General features: G+C 42.7%; 1 protein-coding gene across 1 annotated transcript in view; it reads right to left on the minus strand.

The window, feature by feature from the left end:
- ACAA2 (acetyl-CoA acyltransferase 2) overlaps positions 1 to 19,056 on the minus strand; it is a 111,649-nt gene that overhangs the window by 13,511 nt on the left and 79,082 nt on the right. Inside the window, exons 7-8 of the mRNA XM_086960376.1 lie at positions 14,088 to 14,217; positions 8,462 to 8,532 (exon numbers count right to left, since the gene is read on the minus strand). Of these exons, the coding sequence (XP_086816502.1) occupies positions 8,462 to 8,532; positions 14,088 to 14,217 (201 nt within the window). The remainder of the gene's footprint in view (positions 1 to 8,461; positions 8,533 to 14,087; positions 14,218 to 19,056) is intronic.

The following is a 19,056-nucleotide window of genomic DNA, read 5'->3' on the forward strand; positions in this document are numbered from 1 at the left end:
AACTGTCAGTGATGCTTGTTCACATTCGGGCTCACTTCGTGCGGTGATCAGTAGATCGACGTATTGCAGTAAAGCGGTGTTAACTGGCATTTGAATACAATCTAGTTGTCTTTTCAGTGCTTGACTGTAGATGCTGGGGCTTTCTGTGAATCCTTGAGGTGCGCGTGAAAATTTGAAGCTGCGTCCATTTAAACTGAATCCGAAGAGATATTGGCTCTCTGGATCAATAGGCACGCTGAAGAAGGCGTTCTTGAGGTCAATTACAGTAAAGAACGTCGCTTCTGAATCAATAGCAGTCAATAGGGATGAGATGTCGGGAACCACAGGGTACTGTGGTATAATGCATTTATTCAGTTCTCGAAGATCAATCACCAGCCGATATACTGGCGGTGCATTGGGATCGGTACGTTTAAGAATCGGAATGATCGGTGAATTACAGACATTGGAGTCGGTCTCTACGACCACTCCTTGGGCAATGAGCTCTTCAATGATTTTCAGTAAAGCCACTACAGCATCGGGTGGTAACTTGTATTGTCTGATTCTCGGTAAAACAACACCTGCCTTGAGTGTAACGCGGTATGGGGTGATATGCATTCAACCTACATCAGTTGGGCCTTTTGCCCACAAGTAATCTGGCACATTTTTCAATCTGACATCGAATTCTCGCAAAACATAATGACCCTTGAAATCCCGTAGAAAGAGTCTAACTCCCTCCGGGGAACAGCAGATTATAGCTCCTAGAGCCTTCAATGTTTTAATTCCTAACAGATTTTCCGGACATGATTTTGTAAGTAACAAGTCTGTAACACGTGATAATGGACCCACAGCCAGGGGGACTGGTTCTGATACCTCATTTACAATAGGCTGTCCTGAAAAACCAAGGGAAACATTCTGTGAGCCTGAGAGGGGTGCCCCTGGGACTTCATCATGGCTGATCGTAGTGCGACTTGCCCCTGTGTCAATTAAAAACTTTCTGTCTTTTCCCAATACGTGACTGTGTACATAAGGACCTTCTTGATCTACAGGAATTTCAATAAGAGGCAAGCCACCTTCCCTCTCTAGGCTGTTTCATGTATATCGGGGGTAATCTGGGTATGCGGACTGGGCATACTGGTACATCTGTTGCGAAACTTGCTGAGACGCGGCAATGGGCTGTGGCTGTGGTACCGCTACTGTCTGTGCTGGAGGTGAAGAAGCATGCATAGGCTGTGTATTCTGTGTATTCTGTGAAGACTGATGCTGGTTATGGTCTTGTCTAGGCGGATGCGGTCTTTCTTTAGTTTTACCTGTTGCTATATTATGTTTCAGGACTGGGCATTCATGTACGTAATGACCTGGCTGCTTACAGTAATTGCATGTCCCTTTAACGGGAGCTGTAGTGTGACTTGTCTGGGTCCCACCCTTTCTCTGACCGTCGGCTGGGACCGTCTGAGCTACTAACATTTTCATCTTCGTGTCTTTCATGCGTTTCTGTTCCTGATCCTGCTCTTCTCTAATTCTGTTCTGATGATATTGGAGCATCTGTAACATCTGGGATGGTGTATTTGCCTGCCAAGTACTTTCAACTTTGTACACTCGGTTTTTAACTAATGGTAGGGAATTCTCGACTAGTTTTGATACAAAAAGGTGCGGATATGACTCGCTACTTGGTTTGAGGCCACTATTGATAATGAAACATTTCTCGAATCTTGAATAGAAGTCACTAGTATCTTCATCATGTTTCTGTTTACAGGACGAGATCGCGTCCCAATCTTCCTTTCTAGTTGTCAATAATCTTGGCAGGACCTGTACTATCAAACCGGGTAATGCTTTAGTCTTATCCCCAAGGCCTACCCCTGGGACCCGTTTATTTTCTTCCTCTTCTATTTCTGCCCATGCAATCTTTGTGTCTCCCACCTCCCATTCCTTTTCCTTTAGTTTCTCGTAGATGCCCGTGGGCAACAGTACTTTTAACATTTTCATGATATCATCATATGTGTAATCCCCCATCAGTAACATGTCTTCAAGCTCTCTGTGAAAACCTGCGGGATCTTTATCATGACACGGTACTAGTTTCTTCATTTTTAACAGTTCTAACTTGGTCAGAGGCGTGTGTACATATACACGTTTCAAAAGGTGATCCGTACCCATAACAGGGTGTACTTCTCGTAAGGGGTTCTGACTTTCAATGCCACCCCCGCATTGCATGTGATACGTTTTTCTTTCTGGAGGCGGGGCGGGAACATATTCGGAGCTTATGAAAGTGTCATATCTACGGCGTTGTTCTAGAATTATTTGAATTAATTTGGTACTTAAGCCTCTCCATCTATCCATGAGTAGTGCTTCTAGTGTTTCGTGTAGGGGACCTGGATCAGAATGATGGTTTCTGTATTTGATGAGGAGGTGCTGAATCATGTATACACCTGCTAATTTCTGCTCGTCTGGGGAAAGGTTCAGAAATGTCTGCGCTACTGTGTCATCATTATATATGTCTGGATTTTCGGCCCATGATACGGCTGATCGGGCTAGTTCTTGTTCATCCATAGAAGTGAGCACGTGGTACCCTACTCGATCTCGAAGCCTTTTATCAGTTTCCTGGAACTGATGTTCAGCAGAATTCGGGTTTGTCAAGGCAGAGAAAAAAACTCTCTTGCTTTCTGGACGGATGCCTTTCCTAAGGTAATTCCCCTTACCTACATATGCTATAGTATCTGCAGCTCTTTCTGGTTCTTCAAGTTCTTCTTCCTCCTCCTCGGAAGCTTTTTCTTTCTCTTTTTGGTGTACTGCTAGCACTGCTTTCCTAATTTTCCTGTACATAGTGGCTATGCAAGTCCCCTTATCATGTTTTCCTTCAGCTATATTTTGACCCCACTTGTTCAATGCATCTAATTCACTCTGATCTGTTCCAGGCCTATCTCGTTCTCTTATTAGACAGTTTATGAAAAATCGTAGTATCTGTGCTTGAATGTCAACTTTCTGTTTCTCCATGGCCTCCTTAATACTGTCAGGGTCTTTCCCTGTCTGAACAAACTCATATATTCTATCCAGACGATCCTTCATTCCTACATAACATAGCAAGATATCAGTAGCAGATCTTAACCGTAGTGATGCCAATATCATTAGATCGTCTTTTCCGGGTACTGGATCGTATCTGCAAACTGAAAGGTTTTCTTTAAATGCGTCAAAGCGGGGTGACCTGAACGTGAGAGGACTCTGCATATCCCTGAGATTTAATCTGTGTGTCAATGGCGGGGTCCGAGGACCCGCGGTTGCACCTCCTGAAGCGGAGGCTTGTGCAGTATCTCCCTGTGGAGTCGGTATCTGAACTTGAATTTGTCGTTTAGTTAGATCAGGTAAACGTGGTTTCGGTAGGTCTATTTTGGGTGCGGGAAGTGGCGGGGCTGGCGGAACGGGGGAGGTCTGTCGCGGTACTGGCGGAACATGATCTGGGGGCGGGGTGCCCCCGTCCCCGTCAGGAGGCAAGGTGCGAACAGGCAGATTGGTGTAAGCCGGTGCTACATCCTCTAGATAAGAATTTAGGAATATATCTTTAGTAGTCTTATGCATTACTTTAGTTGGGATCAATGGTGGCGGTAAGTTTTTCGGTATTTCTGATAGGGCCTCAGGTGTACCCTCGGCCGCAAGATACATACCGTTTACAAGATTATGTCGTGCGCGGTCTATCTGTTCAGTTTTTACTCGGATCCCCTCGGTAACTAGTTCGTTTTCTTGGGCTTTCTCTGATTCTTTAAGTCTGTCTTCTCTACGGAGTGCTCTTTCAGCACGTTTATGTGATTCCTTACGCCAAAATTCTATGGCGTCTTTCTGAGATTGTCTGGCTTTCTTTTTCCATAGTGCTTCCTCTACCTTCATGATGCACTCGGCATCCCATGTTCCGTTAACGGGCCATCTGTGTCTTTCGTCTAGGTGTTTAGTATAGTCAGTCCATAAGTCTAGATACAATATGGCATCTATGCCGTGCTTATGGTACATAAAGTTACCTGGAGTGTCCCTAGGGGGGATAGGAATTTCTTCCTCTAGTATCCCTTTCCTAGTTCCTATCTGCTTTAACTTGTTGAAAAACGACATTTTGCTTACTTAGTACTGAATGCTCAATCCTTAGTTTACTTAATACTGGGTACAGCTAATTGTACAAGAAACACAATAATTCACATTAAAAACGGTCACATTCACATTCATACCACGACATTAATCACATGAAAAGACATTTGAGACATAGATGACTACCCCCTATACTGGATGTACTGCTAAACAGTACAGATACACTGCCTAAAAACAGTGCAGACCGGACTTGTGTACCCAAACCCGTCTAGATACGTCCCAGCAATGGTACTCACCGGGAAGCACGGAAACAGAAGGCCTCAGAAAACTCGACTGGACTCGACTCGACACTTCGGAAAATTTCAGAAACCTGGTGGGCCTCTTGACACCTCGGACCTTGCTTCTTTCGGCTAGGCTCTGGTCGGGATCCTCCGCACTCCTCACCGCCTCGTCTGGGTACTGATCGCAGTCTTCGTCACCTCCGTGGGTCAGAGGGAGATGCAGGAAATCCTGCCGGTACGCGTAGTTTCCATCTAACTGATGGCAGGGGACATAGCTTGCAACGCACCAACCGGCGCGTGAGGTGGGGGAGGGGTCCCTGTTCGGGCGCCAAAATGACGTAAATAATTAATTTACTCTCTTAATTTCTATGCAGGTAAGTACTTAATCAATAATAACTCAATCGGAAAGAAAGAAAACAGAGTCCGTGGTGTTAGAGTTCTTAGGGGTTTTATTCCTCAAAAAGGAATGGTCTAGACCAGGATATCATGTTCTGACCACCACAGGGGTGTCAGAAGGGATAGAGCGCTACATTTTATTACATTACATAGCTTATATACTTGATTCATGTCATAGGAAACAGTTATAATGGGCGTAACAGCTGAGAGAAGACAAGATAACAGTATACACGTGTTACAAGTACGTGATCAGAAGGCGTGAACTAGAGGTGTGTGCTAGAAACGTCACAGGTAGGTGTCACAAAGGGGTGGCACTAACAGAAATGTTGCAATGTCAGCAGAAATCGGAAGCTTGGATGCGCGCGCAGCTGCATGACGTGTGATTGACGTGAAGCTGGAGGGTGCAGGGGGCTTGACATTTGCACCGACGGAAAGAGACAGAAGTCTGGCATGTCAGATCAACTTGTGCTTCTATCATATCTGATATCTGGTGTTTAGGAACTAAGCTATCTGGGCGGAAAGGTCTCGAGGGCAGAAGCTATTCTATACTAACTGTGAGTGCGTGCATAAGCGCCTGAGTGTCTGTATGAGAAGCGTGGGGGCATGGGCCTTCCATGGGAGCATGGCAACAAGGGCTATGAATTACTTGAATTAGTTGCATAGAGACAGGTCGGACCCTTGGCTCTGCAGCTGAGGGGAATGTTTACTGAAGCTAGCAGGCAGGAATGTATTTTCGGGGAGCGGAACAGATAACTCGAAGGTTATAGTCAATCTTGGCAGACAGCAGGCTGAGCTGAGCGCGAGGGGCCGCGCTGAAAGTAAGTCAGAGTTCACGGGTACAGAGGCAGCCTGGGCAGAGGCCCTTGGAGTCAGAAGCCAGAAAAGAGGCTCGGTGGCAGAAATTCAGGGCCTACTCAGCTAGAGCTGAAAAACGTAGAAGTACACTACAAAAAGACGTTGGCATCGCATACTTAGGAACGGGCTATCCAACCCATTCAGGGTGGTTCTGAAAGAGGACATGTTGATGTTGGACGCAAATGTATTTGCGTCTTCATAGCTGGTACAGGAGGGAAGTTACATGCACTTTAACTCGTACATGGAGACGGTGGGGTACGCGCTAGGGAAAACAACTTGACCATAAAATTTACATTTCCTCACCAGAGAAAACTCTTTGACAAGTACTCTTTTTGCGGAATATCTGTGGTTTCAGAAGGAAGGTGTTCTAACTTCTTGAGGGGTTACCACCTCCGGATAGTTCTAGCTTTTGGCATAGATAATTGGGGGTTTTAAGATGGAGAGCTTTGTGAGACAGGCAGGCGATCTTTAGCTGTATTCTTGCTTCAAAAGGCAGCCAATTTAGAGATTTTAGGACTTGGGAAATGTGGGCTGATCTTTTTGTGCCCGTGGTCAGCCTGGCCGCTGCATTCAATATATTTCACAAATATACCCACACACAAATATACACATATATATACATATATATAATCAAATTTAAAAACTCCTTTAAAAGCACTCTTCTGCTGCTTAGAGGGTTGGTTGACGCAGCATCAAATTTATGAAATACCTGGGATACAATTCAGAAAATAAATATCTGTCTCCACAGCAGTGAGAATCCGGTTTCTCCCATCCCTCCTACAAGGTAGAGAGGCCTACCATGTCCCCCACAACAGGTCCACCATTCCAGTGCTATGGGAGGTTGGGTGTTAGCACAGTGAGGTTAGAAGAGAGAATCTAATTCGATACAACACTGTATAAAAACTGACAAACAATACAAGAGGAATGGTCTGATTAATTGTTTGGAGAGAGCAAATACTGTGACAAGGAACGGTTTTTGGCTGTTTGCTGGTAAATTCTCGTTTAATACACGCTTGAAACAAAGCTGTGCGGAATCTGTCAAAACAACTATAGAGGCCTCGTTTGATTCCTATTTGAAAGTAAAAGTGATTTGTTTTATACAGGTCTGATGCAAAACATTGTACAAAGCAAATGAGAAAGGATTGCCTGATTTGTTAGGATACAACTTTCTGCAAAGCTAAAGCAAAATATCCTAGAGATTACTTTACTTTTTCATAATGGGATTTGTGCCAAATTCAGATCTGCTTCATGCCAAAAGAGTAAATTGATTTTGCAGTATTTTTCTCTCGGTTTTCAGAAGTAATTAAGACCTAAATTTTTGCCATTTTTAAAAATGAAAGATTTAAAACTAGGACAGAGGCATATCCAGTCCAATTGATTCACTACACAAGCAGAAAAATATGGAATAATTTGTTTTCTCCATCTGCTTAGCAGCATATTTCATATATAAGGAATCAGATCTGTCATATTTTGGAATGGATTTGTTATAGTAACAGTCTGTAACCACACTGAAGTGTATTTAGGTGTTGGAGAGAACAAGTGGTAGGATGCCTAAAAAAGTTCTAATCAACAAAGGGAGCAGAAAATTCAGGTCATTAAGTTGTTTTATGAATCTAACGAGTTTCTGGGAGAGCTGTAGCTAAAGGTATTTACTACCAAATAGTACGTCAGGACTGAAAAGGATTGCCCAACTATGCAGACCCTCAAGCTTTGTTGGGTGAGGGCGTGTCGGGGGACGGTCTACAGTGTCATGTCACCATTGGTTCAAAAAGATCAGAGTTTATCATGTATTACAGAGGAAGGACTGTGAACTGTTAAAGGGACACTGGGAATGCTTAAGTAGAAGGACAAAGGGGCATAAACCAGGTCAACCCTGCATGGCCTAGCCTTATCTTTTATATTGTTTTTCTATGTGTGCAAGTGTGCTAAGTGTTCAAGGGAGAAGAAATACAACATAAAGGACATCAGGGCCGTATTACGGTAAGGGCACACTGCCTCTACTACCATCAATGTGTTGCCCCCAGGGCAGCCGCAAACCCGGACCTGCCTGTTGGAAGCTCATTAGTGAAAAAAGGAGCAGCTGCTTCAAGCCATCTTTCGCTGTGCCGGCAGCATCTGCCTGCACTTTAAAGAAGAAAGCAATTTCCAAGCATGCAAGCGCAGTAAGTGAGTGCACCTGCCTTCAGGGGGATGTGTGGTGGAGGGGGGAATCTATAGCACTCCATTTACAACCTCAGGAGGGCTGCACTTAGGGACGCACGGACTGCCCCTCCTGTTCTGTGGCGCAGTCAGTACGCCTCAGATGGTTTCAATTACTCTGAACCTGCATAAATCGTACATAATGCTAGGCACATTTTGCAATGCCCATTATTTCAGATTCTAGGTTGTCCTTGACAGAATATACCTTTCGCCATGCATAGATGTTTCGCTCTTGTCTGATATCCACTCTCACTGCAGAATGAGAAGCTGGGTTTATCACATGATGTCAAGGGTTTTAGGTGGCTGTCCTATCCCTAAGAACTATAGAAAGCATTGGAATCAATAGATGATCATCACAGAATAAAACACCATGTTACAGCAGACTGTGCTGCAATCTCATTTACTGGATATGTAAAAGAGCAATATCATTTAGGAAGAAAATATAAACAGTCAGCAGGTGTATTACTTTCTAGGTTTAAAGGAATGTAATTATTCAATAGAACAACAAAACGCTTAAAACTTCCAAGTAGGATGTGTAAATGGTTTATCTGAAGAGCAGCAGAATTATCGATTCGAGGCCAGAGACACTCAACTACAAAGAATCAACCTTGAGGAAGCTACTGGAGTTGAATACAGAAATCTTCAATAAGCTCGCAAATGTAATAATAAGTTAATGTGCAGTTTCGTACCTCTACCAAGTCCATGTCTTTCAGAGAAAGTCCTGCTTTCTTAAGAGCTCCTGTAATAGCTGGTACTGGACCTAATAAAAAGCAGTTTTAGTCATTTGCAACCATTCTCGTAATCATAGACTGGACAGAAAATGTAATTTGAAAGGCAATTAAATATCCTAAAGGCCTATGGTATCAAAATAGAATCTGGATGTTGTTTACTTAGAAGTCAGTTGATAAACACTAAATACCTGTAACAAATTGTAATAAGGAATCCATACATTCAGAGGCTAAACAAGATTTATTTTAATGTTCACATACCCGCAATCTAGGCATAGGAAGCTCATTTTCTCGTACAACTTTCATACAAGGTATCTATCATGAGATTAAATAAATCCTTAATAAACTGACCCGATAAAATTCAGAAAAATGGCTTTCGGCTTGACTTTCAGGACAAGTGCCACTTTCATGTCTCTAGCTTCCAAAACTGAATTATCTGAGGCAGAATTTAATTTTCAGTAACCAGAAGTGCCACCTTGATGCTGATGACTGTTATCTGCATGCATAAAACATACGTTGTGTGTGTTTCTAAAATCTGCGATACCTCAGAACAGTTATGAGAGTGCTGAACATGTGAAATACGGTGGAACAGCACTCTTTTACTTTACTGGAAAAGTTAGAGATAAGAGAGGTTAAGGATTAGAGCACCCTGGAAGTTCTAAAGGGTATTGTTAATTATTTCTTTTTTAGTTATAGCATATATAAAGCGCAAACTGTTACCTTACAGGTATCCAGGCAGTGCAAGCTTTTAGCTTAACATATCGGCTGTAGAGTGAGCACAAAGAAGACCATATGGTCACTTAGTGAAGAGTCAACTCTTCAAGTCCTTCCTGAAGTGCAGTAGATCAGTTGATGATCTGAGAGTAAGTGGCGACTTGTTCCAGAATTGCTTTAACTGTAAAGGTTCGGCCGCCTAGTCTGGTCTCACAGAATCTAGTTACACGTAGGCGGTTTGCTGAAGCCGATTGGAGGCATCTCCCAGGGGTATCTCTTTACGCTCAGTTGTAGGGACAACACACCTAGACTTAAAGGCTACCCTCCGTTTCAGAGGAAGACCGTGTAGTTCCTTCATTGCATCAGATGAAGGTGATCGGAGAGGTCTGTTTAATGCACATTTGGCTTGGACTCTATGTAGTTTATTAATGAGACAATCCATGCTCCAAGTAGCAGCGCGTTACAGTAATCGGACCTGCTCAAAATAAAGCTCCGCACTATCTGAGATTTAGCTTGAGCCGGCAGCTGTGGAAGAGACACGAGTAGTAAACCAATGATTTGTTTACAGCTTTACACTAAATCCGTTTACATCATTTCAGGAATACAAATAGAGGCAGCCTTAAACCTCCCTCGGGTGAGTTAGATTCTCCATTGAGAAAAAGAAGGCTATATATGTATGTAATAGATGCAATAACTCTTTAAATGTTATTCAGGGGCCTGTCCGTACGGACCTGTATAGTTTCGCAAAGGTTTGGGAAGGCTTTTGACCCCCCTTAAATCACACAGGGTGGGGCTTTTAAAGCCCATCTTGTGAAAGAGTGCTCCCTTCCTAAAGGCATGCCACACCTTACTCAACTTTTCACAAACATGAACTAAGACACCTCCGGAATTTAATACAAATATATGTCAAGCAGTTCCTCCTGGTTATAGAACCTACAGACAGGATAGAGTGGAAATATTAGGTGGGAAAATAGCCATTATAGCACAGTTACGGATACATCAGATAAGGCTTTAGTGGACTCCTGCAGGACTTCTAATTGGTAGCAATTTATTTAAGCCGCTAAACATCAATCGAGACATACATTATATATATTACCTTCTAGTTACAGAAGCTACCAGCAGGGAGGCTAACTCCTCTTGTTTGGTCAGCCCCCTTTTTAGTTACAATTACCTGCGACAATAGTGGTGGGGGGGAGGTGGGGAGGCAATGCGGATATAAGGAAGCAGGTGATATACAGCGCATGAGGTAAAGTTATTCCGTCTGCTTTCTCAAACTACCTAGAGAACACGATCACGTTTCGGAGGGGATACTACTCATGATGCAGAGGTTTGGGCACTTCATGACATCAAGTCTCTGGTCCCAATTAGAAGCGGCCAATCGAAAAGAAGAGGCCCCTCAGCTCCTTGGTTCACCCCAAAGCTACTAATTCTCAAGAAGCCTTTGAAGCAGCTATAGCATAAACGGCGTTTCAATTTATTGTTGACCGATAAGGAATATTATAGGTCAACTCTGAAAGATAGATAGAAAAATTAAGAAGGCGTATCGCACATTCTATATGGCCCAAATCAACAGGGCTGAGAAATCCTCCAAAGAGATCTTAAAAAATCACAAAACTCTTTATGAACCCCAAGGCGATTACTCAAGTAGACAAGCCTCGTGGATCTTTGTAAAAAATCAGTCACTGTTTTCGAAGATAACATTTTCAAGAGCCACACGGAGCTGGTGGCTTAGCAGATTAATGTGCCCGCTGTAGGGGCCTGTGTTCGACCGCATGGTCACATGTTCAAATCCCGGCGGGTCCACTCAGCCCTTCATCCTTCTGTGGTCGATAAAACGAGCACCACTGAGTTGAGTAACAATAAACATCTGTTATTCAGCGCCAAAATACCCTAGGGCAAAAGTGCGCTTTATAAATACAATTTATGATGCAGGATTCAAAGTCAGACCACTTGTCCTTGAAGGGCATGGTTCCTGAACCTGCCAGGCAGGTCAGTTCGACACATTCAGTCCATTCTCTACCATACAAACTGAACAAGTTCTTAGACGGTGCAAATCAGGCTCTCCTAGTGACTCTTGCCCTCCTGCTATCCTGCCCTCTTCAGCTGAAACTAGATTGCCTAATCTCACTAAGCTTTTTAGTAGCGCTCTTGACTGGTGGTGGCCCATGGATAGAACACAGCAAAAGTGCTTCCCTTGCTGAAAAAACAGTCCGCTAACGCCTCGATCTTTTATTGAATTTCCACCTTATCTCACTCCTCCCAGCCTGTGGAATAATGCTGGAAAATTTGGTCAATGCACACTTACCCAACTTTTTGGAAGAGAATCATCTTTTACATTATACGCAATCAGGCTATCATCCGCAGCATAGTACAGAGATAGCTCGGCCTGAGCTCTCCGAGGTCATTAGATTTACTCTGATTGAAGGTAAAGGTGCTGCCTTTATGGCGACTGATTGAACTGCAGTATTCACTGCTTTCGCAAACCTGACTGTTTTAGCAGGTAGAGGAGTTGGGCATCACAGAGCAGGCCTGGAGGTGGAGCAAATACTTTTTGGAGGAAAGAGAGCAGGATATTTTGCTGGCGACTTACAAGTCGGCTAGGAAGCAATTAAGGTTTGGGGTGCCAGAGGGCTCGCCCCTCAGATCCACTCTATTTAACATCTACAAGGTATGCCTTGGTAAATTGAATATTTAAATATTGAATACATTTTGGGTGATCACAATCTACTCTGATGATACCCAGCTGCTTCTGAATTTTGATCCCAACTCGGCAGACACAGGCTTCACCGTTCCTTCATGCCTAGCAAACAGATTGATCTGACTACAAGAGAACCATTTACACCGCAATGCTGATAAAAGGGAGATTCTTCTCTTTGGGCGGTCATGTGAGTGAGCAAGGGGTGTACAATTGTTGGCTGAAGGATATTCTGCCTACCCACCACCAACTTCAGTAGCTAAGACTCTTAGAGTTAGGACCGACAGCAAGTTAGGTTTTCACCCTCAGATCCTTTTGGTAGCTGGGACTTGTTTTGGTATGGTGCACTCAACTAGAAAATTATTAGATCTTCCTTTAACTGCCCATAAGACAGTTGCCCTTGCAGTAATAACTGCCAGGTTGGATTACGGGAACATTCTCTACTTGGACACCCATGATAGATTGGTGAAAAGACGGCAAACTGTACAAAAGGCAGAGGAACGTGTGAGTCTGGGCAATCATGGACTGGAATGGATTATCTAGCTACCTTTATGAATTACACTGGTTCCCTATTAGTAAAAGGATCCTCTTCAAAGCTGTGGGTTTTATACATCATGCATTCTATAACTGTAACACCCAATATTTGATCAATTAGATCCATCAATATTATCCATCCCACCTTGTCCGCAAGCTAGTGGCCACTCTTTTGGAGAGCCACTTGCAGAAACAGCTCTTTTTATTGCTAGCTTTCAAGGAATGGCATGTGCTGCTTCTTGCCTTGAAGAACATATCCAAAGAACTCACTTTTAGGAAGGCCCTTAAGACCCATCTATTTGCTTTAGCATGAGGTTGATGTAACAATTGTGACCTTGGTCAGTTATAATGCTGGGACACTCGGTTGAAGCTGCGGAGGGCTTTATAAATATATTCATTCATTCAATGTGCCCTCCATTCTTTCAAACAATTCAAGGCTAAGAAAATGGGGCAAATACATTCTTTAGAGCTCAAAGGCACATAGAAATAGAACATTCTTCATATGTTGTGTTGCTGTGCAAAAAGTCCTTTCTTAACAGAATGTGTTAAATATTTGATCGAAAGGAGCGCATCCAGATGTCTGCCTATCAGTGACTAGATCATCTGCGGATTGTGCAAAAATCAAACTGAATTGTTCATTATTTGGACTATGGTGTATTGTCACTATTAACTGATTGGCTAATGTAGCAGAACTATCTTTTTTCATCCTTCTGTTATGTGCATGGCTTCTCAGCTTTTAAATCATTTTTTTTAAAACTCTATTAGTTGACTGTGTTGTAAATGCTAACCAGAACAATAACATTTTAATTAAACAGAAAATAACTCCTGCGTCACCCTAGGATAGTGGGAGTTTTTCAAAGTAGGAATTAGTGCAATTTAATTGGAGGTATTTTTTTTAGGATGTTTATTCCATAACGAAATATTGTATTAACCTCTGCTCTCGGTGAGTGTGCATACAAAATTCCAATGTCTCCACACTGGCCATAACAGAAAGTATTCTAGTAAATTGCATTTTGAGGTGGACAAACGTGATGCAATTCATCTACACAGAGTAAATGTGTATTGATTATTCTCACCCAATTGCAAAGGTTCCTTTCGATACAGTGAAATTGCTTTAAGAGAAATGAGGCTGGTGAGTAGGTATAAAAAGAGGATTCAATGACCGATTCAGAGGCCATATGTTTTTTTTTTTTACTACGAACTATTGCAGACTACAAATTGGCATGCATTTTTAGTACGGTGCAAATTTTGAAATAAAAAAAGTGCGGGTGTCAAATTTTAGATTAATTTGTATATTCTTGTAAGATGGTACGTGCTGCCAAAAGGATGGTTCAGAAAGTTGTCAGTGCTTCTCAGAGATAGGTTTGGCGACAAACATGGTACATTCTCACAAAACAGCTTAACTACGAGGAATATCAAGGTCTGAATTACAAATATGGTGTAAATTACTCCAAGAATATGCACTAAAACCCTGTGATATCTCAACCATCTATTAAACAGATGTCATAGAATAGGAATGACAATATCTTTTGAGAGGAGAAAGTTCTTTCTGGGTTTTTTCACGTTGCCGCCATTTTTTCTCCAACCTTTCAAAACCTCATAAATGCCTACATTTCCCACACTTACATTCCCAATAAAACTTACCAATGCCCATGATATTTGGGTCACATCCAGACACATGATAGGCTACAATCCTAGCCAAAGGAGTGAGTTTATGCTGTTTAATTGCTTCTTCGCTGGCTACTATGACAGCACCAGCCCCATCAGACACACCCTAAAAATGTAAAAATAAAAAGGTAAATATTACAAACAACTAACTCTTAACCAAAATACTTTATTTCATAGCTAAATAATGGGAGTCTACCAGTACTTGAGAGCATTAAAGAGTTACTTACCCTGTAACCTTCTGTTGTTCGTAGCATCCAGTGTTGCAGATGCACATGCGCTGCATACTCCTGCCATCTAGTGTTCGGTGTGGACGTTTGCAAGTTTTTTTCCAAACAGTTTTTGAGTTACAATATCTGTTGCGACCCCACCATCAGCCCAAAATGCAATAGCTAAGCGGTGGCTAGCTAGTGGATGATGCAGCTGTTTGAAACAAATGTATGAGCCCTGCATGGTCACATAAAGCCTGCCAAATCGAAAACTACACCCTATTAACCAATAACTCCAAAAGGTCGATCATGAATGCAATATGAATCAGAGTGCTGCATGGCCTTGTCAGGGGGTAGGAAACAGCATTTAAAGGATTCATTATGCTTACTAGGTTTCCCACACCTTTATGTTGTAGGCATGTAATAAGAAATAGGAAGTCAGCTGATCCTTAAAAACTCAGAGAGGTAGACAGATACCCTGGACTATACTGACAAATTGGGATCAGTAATGCATACATTTGATTCCGGTTATAAAGAAATGCCCTTGGTACAAAAAAGAGGAGAAAAATGTATCTAAGCTAATCAACCAATCTGTCTACTGACCAAAATATTTGCAAGAGAGATCAAGCTCAGACTGTAAGACTAGGGGATCTGTGGCACACTATCTGATAACCAAGCAGGCTTTAAGTTTAGGTCAACGCCATGTGACTACTGCCTAGTCTTCAAAGCATGCGTTGATAAATAAACCGGGGTAAAAGGTAGATTTCAAAATGTGGAGTGTCTAGACCTGGAGTATTTATTTATTGACTTGTTAAGCGCCCAAATCACCCTCAAAGGGGTATCCCCGCGCTACAGAGGTGTAGCCGTCAGGGCAGATTAGATATGGGCATTTTAGAAAAGCTCGGTTTTAAGAAGCTTTCTAAATAAAAGGTATTCTGTGCAGTTCCGGAGTTGAATTGGAAGCAGATTCCATTAATAGGGAGCTAGGTGGGTAAAGGCTTTTCCACCCAAAGGAGATTTCTTAAAACACGGAACAAGGAATGAGGATTTTGCTTCTGAGCGAAGGAGTCTGTGTGGTTGGTATAGAATACGTTTTTCTGCTAGGTAACCAGGACCTTTACCATTTAGTGCTTTGTGCACAATGCAACATATCGGTAGCCAGTGTAGACATTGTAATAGCGGGAAAGAGGCTGTTCTGGCAGGAGAGAATTCGAGACAAGGCGAGCCACTGTGTTTTGAACTACCTGAAGTCTATTTAAAGAAGACTCACTAGCTGAAATCAAAAGAGCATTACAGTAGTCTAGGTGACTTATCACTAGTACTTGGATGAGTGTTTTACGTATGGTAAGGGGGAGAAAGGGAAATACCCTGCGTAGGAGGCTTAACATATGGAACATGAGCCTACGGTGGTAGTAACTTACTCTTTCATTGTGAATTAGGCATTGTGAGCGCCTAATTCGGATGGCCACCACTCTGGGGACCAGAGCAGAGGGGCGTCTCCGAACAGCATGATCTCCGTTTTCCCAGCATTTAGCTGTAGGAAGTTATTCCTCATTCACGTAGCGATAACAGACATGCCTTCCGAGAAAGCGGTCCGAGAGTTGTTGGAGTTTATATGAAATGACAGTAGAAGCTGGGTGTCATCAGCATAAGAGATCGGAGTGAAGCCAAGCTTTCTATATAGTCCAGCTAATGGGGCAACATAAATGATGAACAAAGCGGGACCAATTCAGGATCCCTGAGGCACTCCTTTGATGAGTTCCATGGTCTGTGATTGAAAAGAGCCAAGATTGTTCGCCTGTGTCCGATATATAAGAAAACACAAGTTCCACTGGAAGGCTTGTCCTCGGATTCCAATTTCTCTGAGTCTCCTGAGTAGAATGGAATGGAATACCGTGTCGAAAGCCGCTGACAAATCCAGCAGCACTAGTAGTACTGCCTGTCAGAGGTCAGTAACATCAATCAATGCTGACTCCGTACTGTACCCAGGCCTAAATCCAGACAGAGGAGTCAAGGCATCCAGTGGATTTGTTATACTCAGAGACGTTTATTAATATATTTTTCCAATGACTTACTCAGAAGAGGTAGGAGAGAAATCAGGCACTAGTTGGACAGATCCTCCAATGGGGCAAATGGGGTATTAGCTTTCTTTCAGATGGGAATTATTTGTGCGGCCTTCAATTTAAGTGGTAGTTGGCCCGCTCTCATGGACAGATTAAAGATTGAGCAGATGGACAGAGACAACTGTTAATAGGGTAGAGAGCTTATTTTAACTGGAATAATATCCAAGGTGAACCCGATTTAACTGTTTTCAACAGTGTCTCTACTATATCTACTGTAAGAGATGAGAAACTCTCCAAAGGGGGCATGTTAAAAATGTTAAATGTTAAATGTCGTATACTTGTAAAGCGCACAGCTGCCCCAGCAAAGGGGCGTCCCGGAGCTGTATACTGCTGGGGAACCCATCCTGGCTTTCCCTGTGAGATGGTCCCTCCTGGGCATCTCCAAGGTGAAGACAAGCATCCCGGCTGATGGGGCCGTTAGTAGAGATTAAGCAAGCTATTGCCCAGAGTTGCTGAGTGGGACCCATGGTTTTAGTAGGCACCGAGGCGAGAATTATCGAGTCCGCTGACCCTGGCCCAAGACCCTGCCGCGTCGGGAATCGAACCCTGGTCCCGGGCCGACCTCTGCTTCCGTGTCTGCCGCCTCTAACCAGTGAGCCACACCACTCTACTCCACTCCACTCCACATGTTGGTCGGAGATGGAGGACAAGGGGTTGAGATGTCATTCAAAAGGCTCCTGTCTCTAGTGATTTTTTCATAGATGAGCTCGATTTTCTGTTCAAAACGATTAGCAATCTTATTGCAGAGTTCTTGAGATGGAGAAACTTAATTGTTGCAGGCCTTTAGGTTGGTAAAAAATGTAATGATTTGATATATATTTTTTTAGGGGCATTCCCTGTCTGGTTACATTGCGATGCAATGTGGGCTCCATGTGCACTGTTTTAGGTTCTTATCGAGCCAAAGAGATTTTATACCTTTCTTTGTCATTTACATCATGGAAGTGACGCCAACATCTTTCCAGATTTTATAGAGACATTTTTCCTTTCTCAGATCTACAGAGTACCACACTGCATGTGGGTGTCTGGAGGAATTAAGGTAATGTTTCAATGGGGCCAGTTGATCTATGGTTGTTTTTACTACGGTACTGTAGCTGTCTAAGCAATCAACATTCCCTGATCCCAGGTTAACAGTTGCCGGGAATATACTCATGCAACAGTCGGTGTAATTTTATGCCACTGTCTTTGGAGATTATGTGGGGCCATGGAAGAGGCAAGGTTGACCCCTGTTCCCCTTAATTGGAAGACAATTGGAGAATGATCTGACCATGTGAGTGGGTGTGGAGCCTCACAAAAGATGTTTGGAGAGTTGGTCAGGATAAGATCTAACGTGTGTCCCGCTAGATGTGTAGGACCCTTGTTGATCTTTGCTAGTCCTAAAGTCGTGAGAAACAGAGGCGTCCAGATTAGAAGTGATCTCATTGTGTACATTGAAGTCTCCTAATAACAAGAAATGTTTAGTCAAGATAGTATGAGGGGAAATTAATTCCATCAATTTGAGCGAAAAATCTTGGAATGGAACCGGAGGCGGGTATACAAGGGCACCTTTCCAGCAGCAATGGGGCAGAAAATCTATTTTAAAAACGGAAATTTCTATTTTCTCATTGTAACATTGCTCAAGAATTGATACCTTAATAATATCTTGCATGAACTGAGCAATGTCATTCTTCAGTTGGAGACCAGACCGGAAAGCCTGAGCAACGGATGTGCAAGCCTTTCCCCATTCATGCTGATCTCAAGGGTGGCCTCGCAGACCAGGAGACAGATGGCAGATCTAGTCCTGGTGACTCCAATGTGGAAAGTGCTGCGGCCCACACTCAGTAAACTAAGGACGAATTTTGATTTTCTAGATCTACACGAAGTGCTTTATCAGGATACCACGGCTGCTTTATTACTTAGGACTGACATGATACTTTAAATGTTCCCTGCATACAAGGGTAAGGCAAGAATGGCAGCTTCCTGCTCTTTAGGTTACATCATGTTTGACAGATATCGGTGAATACAATACAAAAATAAGCATTTACTCGTCCATCTGAATAACACAATATATGTATTCTTACTCTACATCAATACTACTGCCCTGTTAGATCAAACATTGAATAGTTTACAAAACTGACTGACTTCAACAAGAACATTTATAAAGTCCACACAGTTGATGGTGGGTGAGTCTGTAATCCAACATTTTAGTGAAAATGTGGTTTAATGGTTCATTATGATGCAATCATTGTTACTTACAAAGAGAAATAAACAAAAGATCATTAATAACTCAGAATGGTTTGGCTAAGCATGCACACAAGGGTAAAAATAAAAGTGTTCTAGTTTGTTTTCTCACTCTACTTCGAAACTTGGCTGCAACCACATTCCACGATTGAAAGACTCAAACAAGCATTTACAATGCAATGGTTTCGCCTTTGGAAAAGTTAGAGCTATTGGCATTGTAAATGACAAAATTTGTATTTGTGTTGGTTTTGAAAACAGATAAATAAATGGCATTGTCATTTACATTGCCATTAGCTTAATCTCTGCAGTAACTCTGCAGTCACTCTGCACTCCCTAGCACTCCCTAGTCACTCTGCACTCCCTAGCCACTCTGCACTCCCTAGCCACTCTGCACTCCCT

This window comes from Lissotriton vulgaris, chromosome 3_1 (genome assembly GCF_964263255.1).
Source record: "Lissotriton vulgaris chromosome 3_1, aLisVul1.2, whole genome shotgun sequence".
Classification (NCBI taxonomy): Eukaryota; Metazoa; Chordata; class Amphibia; order Caudata; family Salamandridae; genus Lissotriton; species Lissotriton vulgaris.